Consider the following 19,243-nt stretch of genomic DNA (forward strand, 5'->3'; position numbering starts at 1 on the left):
GCCCAAATGTTTTGTTTAGGTAAAGGTTGCAAGTCTGATGTTAGCAATTCTGAGGTAATTGCATCTGTGTATGTATATTCGAACTGGACTGCACTATCTATATTTTGAAATTATTTTTATTTTATTATTTTATGTTCTAGAGTATTTTGCCTGCATATATGTCTGTGTACCATGTACATGAATGTCCCACCGAGGTCAGAAGAAAGCCTTGGAACCCCTGGAAATTGAGTTAGAAACAGTTGTGAACTGTCATGTGGGTGCAGGGAATAGGACCTGGGTCCTCTTAGAAGAGCAGTCAGTGCTCTTAACCACTGAGTCATCTCTCCAGTACCCAGCTATCTCTATTTTAATTGGGCTTCCTTAGAGCATGGCTCACATCCTCATGTTGAAGATGGTATCCTGTTAGTCTGGCTTCTGGCCAGGGAAAGGACAACATAGGGGAAAGGAAAGAACACCTCTTTTCCCCATCAGTCAAGACCTGCTATTTGCATCCACTATTCTTTTCTCATGCTAGTGACCAGAATTAGTAACATGGATATTTATGAATGCAAAGGATCCTGGGAAATGAAGTCTTTTAGGGGCTATTAATATATTGGAGGATAATGAGCAATGCCATAGAACTCCTCATTCAACTCCTCCTGGCAGATATGAGGTATGAAGAGGTGGAAACAAGCCCCAGGACAGAGCTAGCAGCCACATAGCCTGACTTCCATCCAGGTGCTCTGAGCCTGTCTCCCTGCGGTGGTGTTCTCTCTTTCCTCTCTCCCAGCTCCACCCCTCGTTCCTCCTCGTCTCTATTTTCCTTTTCCTCTCCTGTCTTCTCTCTTTCTCATCTCAGTATGTAGCCCATGCTGGCCCTGAGATCCTCCTGCTTCCACCTACTGAGTGCTGGGATCCTAGGCACATGCCACCATTGCCTGGCTGGCCTCTGTTGTCTTTTTTTGTGAATGACCACCTGAAGGCCCTGGACTCTCTGACTCCTTGCTAGGAACTTACTTACTTGGCCACACTTGCTGCAAAGGAGGCTGAAAATGTAGTCTTTGTTCTAGATGGACATGTGTCCATAAACCAGGCTAAACAAGTAGATGGATTCTGGGAGGTATCAGATATTTTCTACCCTTCTGTCAATGCTAGAAAATTTACTTTAGAAAATTATAATATTAGACTTAAATTAAACTTTTTAAAATAATTCATTTTATTTTATGTGAATTGGTGTTCTGCCTGCATGTTTGTCTGTGTGAGGTTGTCAGATCTTGGAGTTACAGACAGTTGTGAGCTGGCATGTGGATGCTGGGACTTGAACCTGGGTCCTCTGGAAGAGCAGTGAGTGCTCTTAGCCACTGAGCCTTCTCTCCAGCCCCATAAACTAAGCTTTTAATTAACTGGTGACAATCGTGATATATGCTATATGAAGTTCATGCCGCTGTGGTAACAGGTGACCTCTCTCCTTACCAGTTAAATACATGAAGGAGGTCTCACCGTATTTCAAGAATTCCGCTGGCGGGACCTCGGTTGGCTGGGACTCACCCCCTGCCTCGCCTCTTCAGCGCCAGCCTTCTTCCCCTGGACCCCAGCCCAGGAACCTCAGTGAGGCTAAACACATATCCTTGAAGATGGCATATGTTTCAAGGAGGTGCACCCCCACTGACCCGGAACCCAGGTGAGGCTGGAGCGGGGAGGCATTCAGATAACACAAATGAAAGGTATTTGTGTTGTATATAAGTGACTAACATGTTATCAGCATCCTTGCTGGCACGGAAGCAGGTGCTTTGCAGCTAGGTCAAATGGATACATGAATTAACTCTAGGGTGATGGCATGCATTGCTTTACTCTCTCTCTATTTCTCTCTCTTTTCTAAGATAGGGTTTCTCTGTGTAGCTCTGACTACCTTGGAACTCGCTCTATATATAGACCAGGCTGGCCTCAAACTCACAGAGATCTGCCTGCCTCTGCCTTCTGAGTGCTGGGATCAAAGGTGTCCCTGCATATCTGGTGTTTTGAATTTCATCCTTCTGCTGGGAGAAGTAGACTGTGTGTGTGTGTGTGTGTGTGTGTGTGTGTGTGTGTGTGTGTATGTCACCTGTTCTGCACTCTGTGCTACGGTAAAGTTCACGCTATGGGCAAGGGGCTGGAGACTGACATTAACACAGACAGAGACACAGGTCATCCTTGAATTCCCCGAGAATGACCCCTTGAATTAAGAATCCCCACTTTATTGTGTTCCAGGGCAGCTTATATAGTCTCCTTGACCAATGGCCACACCTTAAATCTCAGCTGCAAGCCCACCAGAAACCACTCCCTGTCTTGTGCTCAGAGCAGCTGAAAGCACAGGAAAACAAGTTGTTTGCTCGGAGCAGCTGCAAGCATAACAAGTTTTTACTCCGGCAGGCAAGGGGGTCACAGGAAAATCAGGGTCTGGGGTCCATAGCCCCCAACATGCGTGTAGGAAGGGGTGGATTTGGTGGAATCTGTCTTTGGAGATTATCATCTAGGAAAGATTTACCTTTGAGTCTCAGAGTGGTTAGACCTGGGTCTAACTGGCAGGCATAACTGCAAGGGAAGCCATGAACTCAAGTACTTTGTTTCCTAGTTCTGCAGCAGAGGAAGGCAGGGGTGAAGGTGGATGGGCTAGGAGCTGGGAGCAGCCTCCCGTTTCTGCCCTACTCCATGAAGTACAGAAATCCAAAGGGGAGCCAATCTTTAGTGGAACATAAAACTTTTCCAGCAACTCTATTGCTGTTCCCTGAAACTCTTCCTCCATAGTTGACGGCATGGATTTTGTTTCTTTCTCTCTTCTCTCTCTTTCAGACAGGATCTCATATAATTTAGGTACTTAAGTCTTTAAAATTTTTTGATTGTATTTATTCCTGCCCCCCCACCCCCTATATGCGCACACCACAGTGCATGTGTGGAGGTCAGAGGACAACTTTTAGGAGTTGGTTCTCTTCCACATTTTTTTTTAAAGAATTTATTTATGTATACAGTGTTCCGTCTGTCTGTATGCTTGCTGGCCAGAAGAGGGCACCAGATCTCATTACAGATGGTTGTGAGCCACTATGCGGTTGCTGGGAATTGAACTCAGGACCTCTGGAAGAGCAGTCAGTGCTCTTAACCTCTGAGCCATCTCTCCAGCCCCCCTTTAGTCCGTTCTTGCCTGCCTCAGCCTGATTTGATTACAGATGTGTACTACTTGGCCCAGTTCTTTGTTATATAAGTAAACTTGGTCTTCTAAGATTCTTAATATATTTTCCCTATTAGTAGATGAATGCCTTAGATTCTAGGCAACAGGGAGGCCTGGAAAGCTAACTCAGCAGGAACCTTTCATAGAAGCCAGGAGAAAAGGGTATTGGCCATGGCTGTGGCTCTTGGCACGTGTTTGAGTGGGAATCTAGAAATCTGTGTATATATGTGTATGTTGTCGCTTTTTTGTCCCTAGATCCTGCGAGGGTCTAACACCTATGGCTGGCAATGTATCTACAAACTCAGTCCTTATTTCTCATGGACACCCTGTGTGGTTTCTTCCAGTTTGGCAGTGGGTGGGTTTCCTGGATCAGATGCTGACCAGTGACATGTCCTATTTTTTAATCCCATGTGCCTTCAGGTATCTGGAAATCTGGGCAGCAGATGGCCAGGACACCCTCTTCTTGAGGGCCAAGGATGAGGCCAGTGCAAGGTCATGGGCAGGTGCCATCCAAGCCCAGATCAGCACTTTCATACCTTGGGTCAAGGATGAGCTGCTGGCACTGCTGACAGCCACAGGTACAGCTGGGAACCAGGACATCAAGCAGATTGGCTGGCTGACAGAACAGGTGCTTGCTGTCACCCCTTGTCACCCCATGTCCTTCTGGCCCTTTGACCTCTTTTCCTTCCATCCCTCCTCATTATCGTTTTGCTTGCAGCTGCCCAGTGGGGGTACGGCTCCAACCCTGGCCCTGCTGACGGAGAAGGAGTTGCTCCTCTACTGCTCTCTCCCCCAGACTCGAGAGGCCCTGAGCAGGCCAGCCCGTACTGCCCCGCTCATTGCCACCAGGTACCAAGGAGCAGGGAACTTTCACTGGGGAAGGGAGGGCAGAAGCTGGGAGGCTGCCGTCTCTTCAGGAGACGTGGGTGGAGGAAGCATCTGGAGAAGCGCAGAGGCATTTGCAGAGGAAAGGGAACTCACAGGCACAGTGCTTGGCAGATGGGAGAGGGCAGGAGACGTCTTGGATGAATAGGAGGTTTGGAGTGGATTTTGTGTGTGTGTGTGTGTGTGTGTGTGTGTGTGTGTGTGTGTGTGTGTGTTGGCGGCGGCAGTGGGACTGGAGCGACGGTGCCTATGGAGGAGGTTCAGCGAGATGCTGAGTCAGGTCCAGAGTATATGTGGGAAACACAGGGACCATGGCTCAGAAGCTTGGGGACTGTCCAGTCAGAGGCTCAGGGCTGGAGTGCGGGGCTTCAGAAGAAGCTCTAAAGGGAAGCAGAGTGGATGGAGTGAGGAACAGAGGAGTCTAAGGGCTAGAACTTAGAGGTCTGCTGGCCAGACAGGGACAGTGAATTCCAGACTAGCCAAGACTGATGAAAAGTAAGGCTAGTGAGTGCTAGAGGAACTATTTTAGACAGCTCATTTCAGAGGAGGGAATATTTCAACAAAGGTCCACAGGACGTGAAAGAGGGAGTGGCGTGGGGATCGGGAGGAGTAGCCAGGCAGAGGGAACAACATGCGTGAGGACCTCCGCTAGGGCTGAAGTGAGGCTAAGGGTGAGATGGAGGAGACACACCCCTGCAGCTTCTGTCCTCCGAAAGGATGCAGGTCACTGCCTTGACCCCACCCCACCCCACCTCAAGGCCTCACCACTTGGCCCTCTGCTCTGCACGCAGGCTGGTGCACTCAGGCCCGTCCAAGGGCTCAGTGCCCTATGATGCAGAACTCTCCTTTGCCCTGAGGACGGGCACACGTCACGGGGTGGACACTCATCTGTTCAGTGTGGAGTCACCGCAGGAGCTGGCAGCCTGGACCCGACAGCTGGTGGATGGCTGTCACCGGGCTGCTGAAGGTGTGCAGGAAGTGTCTACAGGTGTGCCAGGTGGAGCCTCTTGTGCCTAGAGGCGTTCAAGTTCCTTTCTTTATGACTTTTCTGGAGGGGGATAACTAGTGGAGGTTGGGCCTTTTAAGAAGCCCCTGTTTGGGGTATGCAGGTGCTCTAGATGTTTTACTCTTTTGGCTTTTGGGGGGCCCATCACCACCCAGCTCCCAAATAAATCTCACACAAAGGCTTAGTCTTAGAAATTCCAGACCTTAGCAGCCTGGCTTCTTCCTTGCTGTGGAGATATATATCCCGACTACCTTTCCCCTTTCTCTGTGGCTTGCTGGCTGGCTTGTCCCTGATGTCCTCCTCTCTTGCTTCTCTTCTTCCTTGGTTCTCCTATTTATACTCTCTGCCTGCCAGCCCCACCTATCCTTGCTCCTGCCGTACTATTAACGGTTCAGCTCTTCATTAGACCATCAGACATTTTAGACAGGTAAAGAATTGGTTTCACAGAGTTAAACAAATGCAGCATAGACAAAAGCAATACACCTTAAAATAACATTCCCCAACACTCTGGGAGGAAGGGAGACATTTTTTCCTTAGTCTTTTTTCTGTTCTCTTTGCAATTCTGCTGGTAAGGATACCTGGTGGCGTGCACCTTTCATTTTAGCACTTGGGAGCTAGGGCAGGTGGATCTCTGTGGGTCTGAGGCCAGCCTGGTCTACATAGCAAGTTTCAGGCAAGCCAGGGCTACACAATGAGATCCTGTCTTGGGGGTAAGGCTGTAAGTAAGATAGCTTTGAATTTCAAATGATGCATAGTTTTTTTATATGCCAATCTAAATTATCCACTTAAATTTCATAAATTTAAATTTAACTGGACACTCCTGTGCCTCTAATGGGATAAACTATGTACATCACAGAAATTAACTCTATTTTATTCTGAGAATTGAACCCAAGACCTTGTACATGATAGCTAAATCCTCTCCCACAGAACCTCCCAGCACAAGCTTCTTCAACACAGGTGCTAGAAGTGGGGACATTTGCAGCTGTAGATTCTCTGCATTTTAGGATAGGGGTGACTGGGCAGGTGGACAGAGAGAGTCTCTTATATCTGGGGGAGGTCAAGCTGGATTCTGGAGCCGCTTTTGAAGTTGAGTGGGGCTTGTGGTCTCTGAAGTAGCCTCAGAGAAGCCTGTGTTCCTGCTCTCCCGCAGCCTGCACATGGAATGGCCGCCCCTGTAACCTCTCTGTGCACATTGACAAGGGCTTCACACTGTGGGCAGCTGAGCCCGGAGCAGCCCGAGCCGTGCTGCTCCGACAGCCCTTTGAGAAGCTTCAGATGTCATCGGATGATGGCACAAGTCTCCTTTTCCTGGACTTTGGGGGTGCTGAAGGAGAGATCGTAAGTGGAGGGCCACCTCTGCATCTTGGGGGTGGGGATGCTCTCCTGGAGGCCAGGCTGGAGAGACCCCCTGATCCTTTTCTCTGTCCACTCTGCAGCAGCTGGATCTGCATTCGTGTCCCAAAACTATGGTCTTTATCATCCACTCCTTCCTCTCGGCCAAAGTCACCCGCTTGGGGCTCTTGGCCTAGAAGTTGTCAGGTGCAAGCCCTGAAGAGGATCATTTACCCCGTGGCCTGACTTGTCCTTCTGCCGACTGCCTGCTCATCTTTGGGCTGAGGGAAGGGAGAGGAGGGGAACGAGGGCCTCAGAGACCAGCCTGAGGAAGGTTGGCTTGGTCTTGGGGAACAGAACTCAGACCTGATACAACAGGTCTGGCTTGTGATGGGGCGGCCTTCCTACTGCCCACCTCCACCAGTGCCTTTTGAAGAGAGATATTTTGTGTACACAGAAGCCATTCCGAGCCCGGGACCTGCCCCTGTGGGGATTCTGTCCTCAGCCAACAGCAGAGCTGCCAGGCCTCCTGGAGGCCTCCAAGCCACCCCTGAGATCTCTGCATCTGGAGTCTTCTGGGTCAGTGACAAGAGAAAGAAGAGGAGCCTTCCAGTTCACTTTCTCCCGAGCCCTGTGGGGTGTCCGGGGTTTCTCCTCTCTCTCTCTCTCCTCCTTCCTCTTGAATAATAAACAGCCTCTGAGCACATAGGCTGCCTGGCTGCATGTCTGTGATTTGTGTCTTGACATTTGGACTCTAAGGTGGCTCTGCAGTCCCAAGAGGAACCGGACCAAGATGTGAGACCCTTCTCCTGGAGAACTGGGGTCTCAAAGTGAATACAGGTTTTATCTGTGCTCTGCGATAAGTGCTCCTACAATCTAGCAGTGCTCACCTTGTCTTCCAGTCTGTAGGTCAGAAATCTAAGAGTGGCTGAGTTGGATTTATTCCTGTCCGAGGTCTCTTAGGACATTTAGCCAATGAGGAAGTTGTCCCGTGAAGATACTTCATTAACATGGTTAGAAATTAGGTACCAAGGAATGGGGAAATGTAGGCAGGTGAGGACTTTCCAGTCTTGCTTCCTCATCCACCTCTTCATGAACCCACCAGCCCACAGTTATCTAGAAGTATCCAGGACACGTCTGATCTGTGCTAGGCCTTGGTGACGTGTAGCCAACAGGTCTCTAGCCTCAGCGTGAAGAAATCTGCCAAAATTTCCCACAATCAAATGTGAGATTCCAATTGGATGGCCACAGGGAGTGAGCAGAGAGGATGGTGGGTGCTCACCCGGTCTCATTTCTGTAGGAAGAGACACAGAAGCAGGCACACCAGCTTCTCCTGAGATGCTGCGGCACCACAACAACAAACCCATTCAGTCTCCGTGGCTGTAATAACGGGCATTTGTTTTCATGATCCTAGCTGTGCACGACTACAGTTTTACTAGGTAAACCTGGGCTGAGCAGAGCGCTTTTGCTCCCAGCTGTAGGTTGGACTCCCTCGGGCATGCTTGCCCTGTGGTAAGTCAGTAGAGTACAAAGAGCAGACCGTCCAGGTCCTCTGTCCGACAGCAGTGGGGAGGAACACACACCCCGCTCACACATCATCTTGGGCAGAACGCCCAGGTCCTATAACAGGTAGAATATAAGGGTCCTAATCTCCTGGAACCATAGGGTTTTGTTTATTTTTTCAAACTTCACTGCCCCAAATCCCACACTGGCCCAGGAATCCACAGTAGATCTTTGGAATACAGCCACAGCCCCAGTGCTTTTCTGATCTTCAGCCCCTCCTCATCCCTTTCCCCCTCACTTAGGTCGCGGTTGTCACTCTGTAGGCAAGGACATTGGAGTCAGCAGTGACGAGTTGGCTGGGGTTATCCAACTGTCAGCAGCATAGGCGGGAACCCAGCCAGTCTGAGGTTGGGTTAGTGCTAAGAATAGAGCTTTGGGATCAGACTGAACTAGGGGTGGATCCCAAACACTGCACAGCTCTGTCTTGCTGTGGGAGCCTTTGTGTGCGACTACTTTTGTATTTTCATCTTTAAGATTGTAAAATGAGTTAATCTCACAGATTTTTTTTATGAAGTCAAAAAGAAATTTTCTGAGGCAGGCCTCACTCTTTAGCTCAGGCTGGCCTGGACCACACTATACTGTCTGAGTTAGCTGTGAACTCCTAGATTCCTGTTTCTGCTTCCTGAGTGCTGGCTGGTTTACATGTGGAAGCAACTGTGACTGACTATATATATATTTGTTGGTTATTTTTTTAAAATATTTTTTTATGGTTTATTTAACTTTATTTTATGTGCATTGGTGTGAAGGTGTCAGATCCCCTGCAACTGGATCTTCAGACAGTTGTGAGTAGTCATGTGGGTGCTGGGAATTGAACCTGTTGGACTCTAGCGTCCGAATACCGAGAAGGAGTCGCCCCCAGAGACCATCTCATACACCACAGCCGATACAAAAGCATGAGGATTTTATTAATTCTGTCATGACAGGGTCCCCCAGCATTCGGGAAGCTGAGGGACCTTGAATAGCGGGTACAGTCTACTTTTAAAGGGGCCACAGAAGCAAGGGGGGTTGTTCTTTGACTATTCGGATTGGCTTATTTGAAAGGGCTATTACCAATAATTGACTGGAGAGCTGTTTCCAGATCAGATGAGGTAAGAGGTCATTTTGACCCCGTTTCCCAGGGGACCGAACCAAAGCATACATACATGGGTAATTGTTCAGGAACTGAGTACGTGCGAGTGTAGCTGTTAGGTCTTTGGTTCCCAGGGGAGGAGGGGAAGCACTATGGCACAGAGGCTGAGAGGATTCAGAATTGTCAAAAATGGCTTCAGGATTGTCTTAAAGTCTTACAAACCCGGGTCCTTTGGAAGAGCAGCCAGTGCTCTTAACTACTGAGCCATCTCTCCAGCCCCTTGTTGGTTATTTTTTAAAATAAATTTTTGAGATAGGGTCACACATAGCCTTTGAACTCCTAATGTAATTGAGGTTGGCTTTGAACTCCTGGTTCTCCTGCCTCCACCTTCCAAAATGCTGAGATTATAGGTATGCATTCCACACCTGGCTCTTTACAGACTTACTGTTTTAAAAAAGTTTATTTATTCTGGGTGGTGGTGGCGCACTCAGAGGCAGAGGCAGGCAGATCTCTGAGTTTGAGGCCAGTCTGAGTTACAGGACAGCCAAGACTACACAGAGAAACCCTGTCTTGTAAAACCAAAAAAAAAAAAAGTTTATCAGACAAAGTCTCACTATGTAACTTTGGCTGACTTGGAACTAGATGTGTAAAGGCTTGACGTAACTCAAATTCATAGAGATCGGCCTGCCTCTGTCTCTGAGTGCTGGGATTAAAGGCGTGTGCTACTGTGCCTAGCCTGAGGTCTCTTAAGATAATAACCACATCAATGAGGGATCTGCTATTATGACCCTACCTCTTATTACTATTTTCTTGAAGGTCACAGTTTCAATATGTGAATTTGAGGGGGACTCCCACATCGAGACCACAACACCATCTATATCTTTGAAATAGGAGAATGCGGTGGAGATTGAGGCCCAGAATGCCTTACACAGAGATTTCAGAGTTAGCATGTTAAAGATGGAGGGCCAGAGAGATAGTACTGGGTGTTCGTACTGTTAGCACTGGAGTTTGATTCCTGGCACCCACGTCAAGTGGTTCACAACACCTGTAACTCTGGCATCGCTTGGAGCCTAGGGGGTCTCTGGTTTCCCACACAGAGGTGATTCTGACTTCCCGCACAGATGCATAAACACACAAAACAAAATAAATCAAAGCAAAGCAAAACAGAGGAAGGCTGGGAATACCCTTCTCCTCCCCAGCACCCAAATCCAGTCTCTTGCTAGGGGTAGTGACTGGAAGAGGCCAGGAGGGGGCGCCTCTCCTCTGTTACTCATCTGTAAGCTTGTGGAATTTGAACTGTCCACTTGCAATTTGTGCTTCAACCAAATGTTCACACTTTAAAACTATGGTGGAGCTTGCAAAACACCTATGCTACACAGGGTGGTTCTGACCACAGGGCTCTGGTCTGTCTGAATCCTGTGCTCAGCATTTTCCTGAGTGTAGGGTCTATAGGTTAGGTCTAAGGGAGAAGAAGCACCTTGGCTAGAGGCATGACCCATGGGCAAGGGAGAGTGGCTGAGAGCATCAAGGTCCTGCCAGGTGACAGGAATAGAACAAAGAGGTGGCAAGGAACAACTGGGAGATTCAGGAAAGGTGAGGCAGTTCAGAGCTAGCCACAGAAATCCCTCCTTAGCCTCTTTTCTCTAAATTCTTTTTCCATCTATCTATCTATCTATCTATCTATCTATCTATCTATCTGTCTGTCTGTCTGTCTGTCTGTCTGTCTGTCTATTTATTATGAGACAGAGTCTTACTACGAAGCTCTCTCTGGACTTGAATTTACAAAGACCAGCCTGCCTCTGCTTCTTGAGTGCTGGGATTACTCAAGTATGCTACTGGGCCAGGAGACATTTAATGTGTGTGTATTTGTGTGTGTGTGTGTGTGTGTGTGTGTGTGTGTGTATGCGTGTGTGTGTGGGTTGCATATTCCATGGTTTATCTGTGGAAGTCAAAGGACTTGTGGGAGTCAGTGCTCTCCTTTCACCTTGTGGATTCTAGGGATTTGAACTCAGGTTGTCAGGCTCTGCTTCCTGAGTGTTAGAATTACTGCACCAAGAGATGTGTGTCAGTGTGTATGTGTGTGTGTGTGTGTGTGTGTGTGTGTGTGTGTTAGGGAGAATTGTATGTCCCTTAGCGTATGTGTAGAGATCAGAGGAGTCAATTCTCTTTCACCTTGTAGGTTCTGGGGACTCAAATTCAGGTTGTCAGGCTTGGCAGTAAGTGGCTTTCACTCTGAGTCGTCTTATCAGCCCCATGGGTCACGTTTCTTAAAAGACCTGGGATCGAGAGGAGAGGAGGGTGCATGTGACAGGAGGGAGCTAATGGGTGACAAGGCAGAGTCCCCACTTTCCACGGGTAGAACTCGCTTAAGAATCCCTCATTTTCTCGGGACACGGGCAGATGCAGACTCTGAGGCTGTCTACAAGCCCAACCTGTATATTTTTCGAGACAGGGTTTCTCAGTGTTTCCCTAACTGTCCTGGAACTCGATGCCCAACCTGTTTGTTTTTCGAGACAGGGTTTCTCAGTGTTTCCCTAGCTGTCCTGGAACTTGCTCTGCACACCAGACTGGCCTCGAACAGAGATCCACCTGCTTCTGCCTGGGATTGAAGGCGTGAGCTACCACCGCTCGGCTCAACCTGGTTTTTAAGCTATATATATATTTAAGCTATATATATATATTTGGTTAGCATTTAAAGAACTAGGTTTCACACCCAAATATTTTTCAAAGTCAGTGGCCAGAGTCTACCGGGCCGGTAGGAAACACTTCCGTTAGAACACAGCTGACGGGAGTCACGGCGGAACAAAAGTTGCCCGCCCAGGCGCGCAGCGGAGGACGCCTGAGAGAGACGCACACCGGCTGACTGAGAGGGCGCGGGACCTCGAAGCTGTGGGAGGTGAGAGGCCTGAGACGGACTTGCTGCGGGTGACCCCGCCGTGGAGCAGGCGGGCTCGCGGCGTGCAGGAAGAGCCGGGAGCTCCAGGGGAAGGTATCACTGGGCGGCGCGAGGCCTTGAGAGAGACCGCTGCGACTGTAGCTCAGTCCTGCTACCTACTTCTGCATGTCCTTGGCCAAGTCACCTTCCGAGCCCTAGCGTCTCCCCTTGGGAAGCAGAGACGGGGTCTGAACGGCCTTGCGTCCAGCATCCAGGCTGTAGGGGCTCTTGTGGGCGTGCAGGCAGAGCTCCCGCCACGCCCAGCATCAGTATCTACCCAATCACGTGCTTGGATATGGCAAGTGGTCCCGCCCCTTTCCACTGCCATTAAGAGCTTCGCTCTGGGATGTGTTGTGCAAACCTGTAAGTTTGCATTTGATTTCCCTGTCAGGTTCCACAGAGAGGATCGCTGCCCCATCCCAGCGCTCATAAAGAAGGCTCCTTGATCCGGCGCTTGCCCGGCTAGGCAGCAGTCACTTTGACTCTTAAGGTCCATACTGTGAGAAGAGATGTGGGTAGGGAATGAATGGTTGCTGAAGTCTTAGTGTGCCTATTTGGGTCGTCCCCCCACCCCCAACCTCGTTAAAAGTGTTAATTGTATGAGTGTGGGCACAGCTGTGGTGGTCAGAGTCCTTCCTCCTCCCACCGTCAGTTCTTCCCATTCACGGTGGGTTCAGGAGCTCTAACTGAGGTTTTCAGACTTGAGCCACAGGCATTTTTATCCACTGAACCATCTTGTCCAAGTTAGGTTTTAAAGTTGTTTTGTTTGTTTATTTGTCTCATTCTAGTCCAGGCTGACTCCAAACTTGAGGAAATCCCTACTTCAGCCTCAGCCTCCTGAGTGCTGGGTTTAAAGATGTGTGCTGCCAGTGCCTAGCATCCAGCTGTTTTTTTTTTTTTTTCTATTTTTCTGAGACAGGGTTTCTCTGTGTGGCACTGGCTATCCTAGAATTCATTCTGTAGATCAGGCTGGCTTCAAATTCACAGAGAATCCACTTCCCAAGTGCTGGTATTAAGGGTATAAGCTACCACTCTGACTGGATTTTTAATAACACCTGGCCAGTGGTTAGGTCCTACTTGCACTTGCTATACCCTCTTCCCCCCATGGGGGTTTTCTATGTAAACAGTCCTGGCTGTCTTGGAACTCACTTTGTCAACCAGGCTGGCCTCAAACTCACAGAGATTTGCTTGCCTCTGCCTCCTTGAGTGTTGGGATTAAAGGTAGGCGCCATCACACCTGGTGTCTGTGTGTGTGTGTGTGTGTGTGTGTGTGTGTGTGTGTGTGTGTAGATTAGAAGACAAACTGTGGGAATCAGCTCTTTCCTTCCACTGTGTGGGTCAGGTCAGGCTTGATGGCAGGCACCTTTACCCACCGAGCCACCTCACTGCCATACTTTAGTTATTTCCACCTATAAACCTGTAAATTAGAGATACTGTAAGATTGTTTTGTTTTGAGACAGGGTTTCTCTGCACAGATTTGGCTGTCCTGGAACTAGCTCTGTAGACCAAGTTGGCCTTAGACTCACAGAGATCCACTTGCCTCTGCCTTCCAAATGCTGTGATTAAAGGCGCATGCTACCACGCACAACATGAGAGACTGTAAGATTTAAGAGACTTTGGTAGGCTGTCCAGGTAGGCCTGGAACTCCTGGGCTCAAGTGATCTTCCTGCCTTAGCCTTCCAAGTCACTGAGACTATAGGTTTACCATGCTTTGGTTAAGGTGACTGTCAGAGTGCCTTTGAACTGGATATGGTTGTCTATGCTCCTGATTCTAGTACTTGGGAGACTAAGGCAGGGGGAATGAGGAGAGTTTGTGGTCAGTCTGGGCTATATAACAAGATCTCAAAAAAAGAAAAAAAAAGAGCAAACAAACAGAACCTAGTTTTATTCCCCCACTGATGCCCTCCCTGTCCCCCAGCTTGGACTACAGAGTGAGTTCCAGGCCAGCTCAGGATAATACTGAGATTATGTCGCAACACCTCTTATGCCCCTCCCCCAAAACATACTCTCTTCTGCTTTTGTGGGAAGTGTCCAGTGCATACCTGTATGGAGTGCACAGTAATGTGTGTTGATGTGTCTCACTCTTTTGCAGATTTAGAACTGCAGGTGCCATGCATCCATTACAGTGTGTCCTCCAAGCACAGAGGTCTCTAAAGTGGGGGCCTCTGAGCTCTGTGTCCTGGCTGCTGCTCAGGACCTGCAGGGCACATAGCAGTGTCCCCACCACGTCAAGTCCAGAGGGGCAGAGCTCAGAAGATGTTCAAAAGGATTTCAGCTCCAGGCTTGCTGCCGGACCAACTTTTCAGCATTTTTTAAGAAGTGCTTCGGTTCTTCAAGAGAAACCATCTTTTCCACAAGTGGAGGACCCACCCCCCTATGTCACAGGGGATGAACTTCTAGGAAGGCAGCGAAAAGGTTGGCTTTACTTCACTTTCCCTTTGTTTAGAGGGAGGACTATAATATGGGGACCTGAATTTAGTTTTCCCTCAGATGGGTAAAAGTGATCATTAGTCTTTCCTGTTCTACTTGTTTCTGTAGCCCTATTTCCTTATTTCTGAAGGGGCACATTTCCCCTACATTTTAAATACCCTGTTTATAGTAGGTGTGTGTATATGATGTTGTATTTCCTTTGTTCTGAAAGGTTGTTATTAATTTGGGGGTACATCTAGCAGTTGATGGTGTTTTAGGGTTGAGGTAGATAACATGTTGTCTCGGGTTTCTGAGTGCTTTGGGAAGGAGGCTCAAAGCATGTGACCCTCTGCCTACTCCATCTACCTTTCATTGCAGTCTATCTCGAGACCTATGGCTGCCAGATGAATGTGAATGACACAGAGATAGCCTGGTCCATTTTACAGAAGAGCGGCTACGTGCGGACCAACAACCTCCAAGAGGTGCTTGCATTCCCTGCTTTCCTGTTTCCTGGGCCTGGGCTACTTGCCTTGGTGCAGGCTCTTAGATGCAGTGAGTTTCGGGGAGAGGATGCTGCCTGCTGAGTTAGTTCCTTTGAGTGACGTGTACCGTAGGACTGGCATATACTGGTGTTCCAGCTATTTTGAGCTTTAATGATGCTGTTCATCTTCAGGAAAGGGGTTATCAGACTTGATGTGGTCACATGTGACTGTAATCCTAGCCTTGGGAAGTGGAGGCAGGAGGATCTCAAATTTGAGGCTATGGTAACTGTAAGGCACGGCTATGTCTCCAGAGCAGCTAAACCACACCCAACCAAACCAGAGCAAAACAAAGATTTCTTGTGGTGAGGCTTGAGGAGTAAGTACATAATGGATAGAGAGCTTCCCCTGGAATGTTCTGGAAGGAGATGATGGTGATGGTTGCTCTATAGTGTTCAAGTGTTCTTACGATAGCACGGTATTCTTAAAAATGGTTAAAATAAGATTTACATATGTTTTTACCATAATAATTGGAAAAAAGCAGGTGGACTGCATGGTAGTGATTCTGCAAAGCTAATTTCAAAGTTTATGACTTTTTCTTGTTCTCCTTAGGCTGATGTGATCCTTCTTGTCACGTGTTCTATCAGGTACAAATTTGTTCTTTCCATAGGGAGTGAATATACTGTGTGTAATCATGTCAAGGAGGCTTGTTAATGGAGATGACCCAATGGCTCCAGGTCCCTCAGAGTTAAGAGTTTTTTGTAATAGAGATAGTCTTGATACAACTGACTGAAGTTGGCTGAGCATGGCCTATGTGTTGGGTTCTGTGTGTACAGTATACATGGATTTCTAAGTTTAAACAGTAGCCTTTCTGTGACATGGCTTTTTTTCCTAACACATTTTATCTGGGCATGGTAGTACACACTTGTAATTTCAGCGCTGTAAAAGTTGGGAGGAATGTAAGTTCTAGACCAGTCTGGACTACACATAAAACTGTCTAAAAAGCAAACAATAGTCACAAAAAAATGCCCAAACCAAGCTCTGTACATTTTATAGAATTTTTAAACCCAAAGTGCTGAGCTCCCAAATTTCCTAAAGTTTTCTGGCTATTAATGGCATATTCTGACAATATATATACCTCATTTGAGGTATAGCCAGTGGTTGGGAAACAGAATTCTAAAAGAATATGAATGACATCTTCAGAAGTTGCCAGGAAATACTTGATCACAGGAAGTTCATCTAAAGTGATAGACTCCTCCTACTTATGATTGCTATTTGTGAAGAATGTAGTTTTTGAGTTTGGCTTACAGGCTCATCTGGATTTTGAGATGTGTAGGGAGGATATTGTTAGAGAGCAAGAAAATGATAGCAAGCGGTGCTTTCCCTGAGTTAAACGTAGATGCCTTTGAAAGGACTCACATGGCTTTCATTCCCCCCGCCGCCCCCGTCCTGTTTGTGATCTATCTTGCTCATTTTCCTCTCTTTGGATCTTTTCAGGGAGAAGGCTGAGCAGACCATTTGGAACCGTTTGCGTCAGCTGAAAGTCCTGAAGACAAAGCGACCACGCTCCCGGGTGCCTCTGAGGATTGGGATTCTAGGTATCCATTCATTTTCAGACTTCTCCATTTTGAGATTTGGGTTCCTAGAGTTTTCCTTTAGAGCAGTGATTCTTAACCTTCCTAATGTTGGGACCCTTTAATACAGTTCCTCATGTTGTGGTGACCCCAGCCATAAAATTATTTTTGTTGCTACTTTATAATTTTATTATTGTTATGATTCATAATGTAAATATCTGATATGCAGGCTGTCTGGAGGGCAGCATGAGTTCCCAGTGTAGTCATCTGTCATGTGAGCTACTGAAGCATGCCCAAGTGAGAATCCAGGTCCGCCCTGACCAGTCTGGTGGTCAGTAGTCACATTTAAAATAAAATTTCAAAAATCCTCTCCCATTTTTGCATCAGATACATTTTAGCTTCAGTAGCCACAGCTGTCATTCCTCAGTGACCACAGCTGACGGGGCTGCCAGCTTACACAACCCCTTCAGTCTTTTCCATCTAGCATTTCTTTTTTTTTTTTTTTTTTTTTCAGGGAGCGTGGGTGACTTTAATTTACAACTCTCACCAGCAAACAGGTCATCCCCATAAAAAATAAACAGAAAAACACTACAGTTAAATAGCACTGTAAAGGAAGGCTTAACAGATTCCATCTAGCATTTCTCTTCATCTTGTTAGAAAACTCAGCTGGACGGTTCTGCTCTAGGTGGCCAGGAAACATATTTCAAAAATAAATGCTTCGGGGCTTGGCCAGTGGCTCAGCAGGGAAAGCACTTGCTTGCCATCAGATCTACTGACCTGGGTTTGATTCTGGGAACACACATGGTAGGAGAGAACTTACTGCTCTGTCCTCTTACCCTCACATCTGTACTGTAGCATATGCACACCTACACACCCTAAGTAAATAAATAAGTGTAAAAATATGCTAACCGAAAGAACAATCTCTGCATCCTTCCTGTCCCAGAATCTGGCTGGTATTTTTAACTTTATGCATTGTGGGCTGTGTCCATGTCGAGCAGTTATTGTCCTCACTCTTGATGATGATATGCACAGCTAGCATATCTCTACAGCTCGCGGTTGTACTTGCTAGTATAGAGACGCTGCACGAGTACTCCTTTCACGTCATTATAGCTGTCCCTGTGCAGTGGCGTTTCAATTGTATTTTAGTAAATAAAGACTGGATAATAAAACGATGGTTTGAGGGTATTAATTTTATCATTTCTCATAGGTTTAGCAAGTATTATGGGCTGAAAGAGAAAAAAGTGTAAGTGTAGTTGCAAATTTATGAACAGGCTTCTGATGTAAGAAGTCTTTTGTCTCAGTAGTAAGGATTTTTAACTGTGAGAAGAGGTAGCTCGTGTTTGAGGGGCTTTCGTGGGGCAGAGGATGCCGCTCACTCATGGCATGCTTGGTTTATGTCGGGGGCTCTGACCTCCACCCCCAGCAATAGTGAAAAGAATGGGGAGAGGCTTTTGGATGTCTCCCTGTAATTCTAGGCATTTAATTGAGTTGCTATGAATATTTTGTGGTCTCCTTGTATTTGAAGATGTGGGTTCAGTGGTGTGGGTACAGTTTGTAGGATAATATCAAGCTCTCAGAGAAGTTTCCTGTGCCCTGGTCTCCAATGCAAGTTATCAATTGCATGCACTGAGCAAAAGCCAGGAATCCAGATGAATTGCAGAAGAGGTACGAGTTTCTTTTACTTCCTAGGCTGCATGGCTGAGAGACTGAAGGGAGAGATCCTCAACAGGGAGAAAATGGTGGATCTCCTGGCTGGTCCAGATGCCTATCGAGACCTCCCCCGACTGTTGGCTGTTGTGGAGTCAGGTCAGCAGGCAGCAAACGTGCTTCTCTCTCTGGATGAGACCTATGCAGATATCATGCCAGTCCAAACGAGTCCCAGTGCCACTTCTGCCTTTGTGTGAGTCATTCTGTGATACTTGGGGATGAACTTCTTCCTTCTCTTTTACTTTTGAAATAGTATGTTTAGTCTTACTATTAGGAATGGAAGGTTCCTGATAGTAATGAGTTTGAAAGTTATGGTACAGCATGCAGAAAACAACACGTGATATAGTAAGAGTCCCTCTCACCCATCTTCCCTGTTCTCTCAGACCATTTCTCGAAGGTTTCCATGTCAGTCATTCTTATTTAATCCCTCTAGAACTATCCCTTGTATATGCAGTCATATGCTCATATGGATACTTTTCCTACTCTCCTTTTATTTTATTTTTTATTTTTTTTAAAGATTATTATATATACAACATTCTGCCTCCATGTATGCCTGCTCACCAGAAGAGGACACCTGTGATTTGTTCATAGATGGCTGTGAATTGCTGGGAATTGAACTCAGGACCTCTGGACGAGCAGTCAGTGCTCTTAACCTCTGAGCCATCTCTCTAGCCTGTACTCTCCTTTTAAAGCATAAATATTGTTCTGTGTTTATTTTCACTTAAGGAAATATTTTTTTTTAGCTGTAATTTTTTTTTTTACCTATAATTGTAACAGTTGGGAGCAGGAGGCAGGAACATTGCTGTGAATTCAAGGGCAGTCTGGGCTCCACAGCATGTACTAGGCAGTTGAGAGCTGCTTTGAGAGATCCTATGTCAGAAAATCAAAGCTGGAGTCAGATACGGTGATGCTATCTGTAAACACAACACTTGGGCGATGGAGGCAGGAACTTCAGGACTTCAAGATCCTCATCCATGGTTTTTACTACATACAAGTTTAAGTCTAGTCTGATCCACAGAAGACCCTGTCTCAAAGAAAAAAATTGTATGAGAACTGTAAACTATATTTTAAATTCAGGATCTCTTATATAACATAGATAGACA

At 47.1% G+C, this 19,243-nt stretch overlaps 2 protein-coding genes across 8 annotated transcripts in view; both read left to right on the plus strand.

Moving 5' to 3' along the window:
* The window catches only part of Snta1 (syntrophin alpha 1), a 32,465-nt gene extending 25,355 nt beyond the window's left edge, over nt 1-7,110 (plus strand). The window contains exons 3-8 of one of the 3 annotated variants that reach the window (XM_050150735.1): nt 1,456-1,660; nt 3,602-3,809; nt 3,900-4,030; nt 4,858-5,063; nt 6,223-6,410; nt 6,509-7,110. In XM_050150735.1, the coding sequence (XP_050006692.1) occupies nt 1,456-1,660; nt 3,602-3,809; nt 3,900-4,030; nt 4,858-5,063; nt 6,223-6,410; nt 6,509-6,601 (1,031 nt within the window). In that variant the 3' untranslated portion in view covers nt 6,602-7,110. The remainder of the gene's footprint in view (nt 1-1,455; nt 1,661-3,601; nt 3,810-3,899; nt 4,031-4,857; nt 5,064-6,222; nt 6,411-6,508) is intronic. The other 2 variants (XM_050150736.1, XM_050150737.1) reach the window with 2 other exon arrangements.
* Nucleotides 7,111-11,818: 4,708 nt separating this feature from the next.
* The window catches only part of Cdk5rap1 (CDK5 regulatory subunit associated protein 1), a 163,997-nt gene continuing 156,572 nt past the window's right edge, over nt 11,819-19,243 (plus strand). For 3 of the 5 annotated variants that reach the window (XR_007593358.1, XR_007593359.1, XM_050150730.1), the window contains exons 1-5: nt 14,064-14,386; nt 14,759-14,862; nt 15,472-15,506; nt 16,357-16,457; nt 18,123-18,333. Coding sequence is in view for 3 of the 5 variants with exons in the window: in XM_050150730.1 (XP_050006687.1) it covers nt 14,083-14,386; nt 14,759-14,862; nt 15,472-15,506; nt 16,357-16,457; nt 18,123-18,333 (755 nt within the window). In the remaining 2 variants the exon portion in view is untranslated. Of the gene's footprint in view, nt 12,026-14,063; nt 14,387-14,758; nt 14,863-15,471; nt 15,507-16,356; nt 16,458-18,122; nt 18,334-19,243 lie in introns of those variants that run through there. The other 2 variants (XM_050150732.1, XM_050150731.1) reach the window with 2 other exon arrangements.

Source organism: Alexandromys fortis, unplaced genomic scaffold, assembly GCF_014885135.2.
Source record: "Alexandromys fortis isolate MF-2015 unplaced genomic scaffold, M_Fortis_MF-2015_v1.1 scaffold_27, whole genome shotgun sequence".
Lineage (NCBI taxonomy): Eukaryota > Metazoa > Chordata > Mammalia > Rodentia > Cricetidae > Alexandromys > Alexandromys fortis.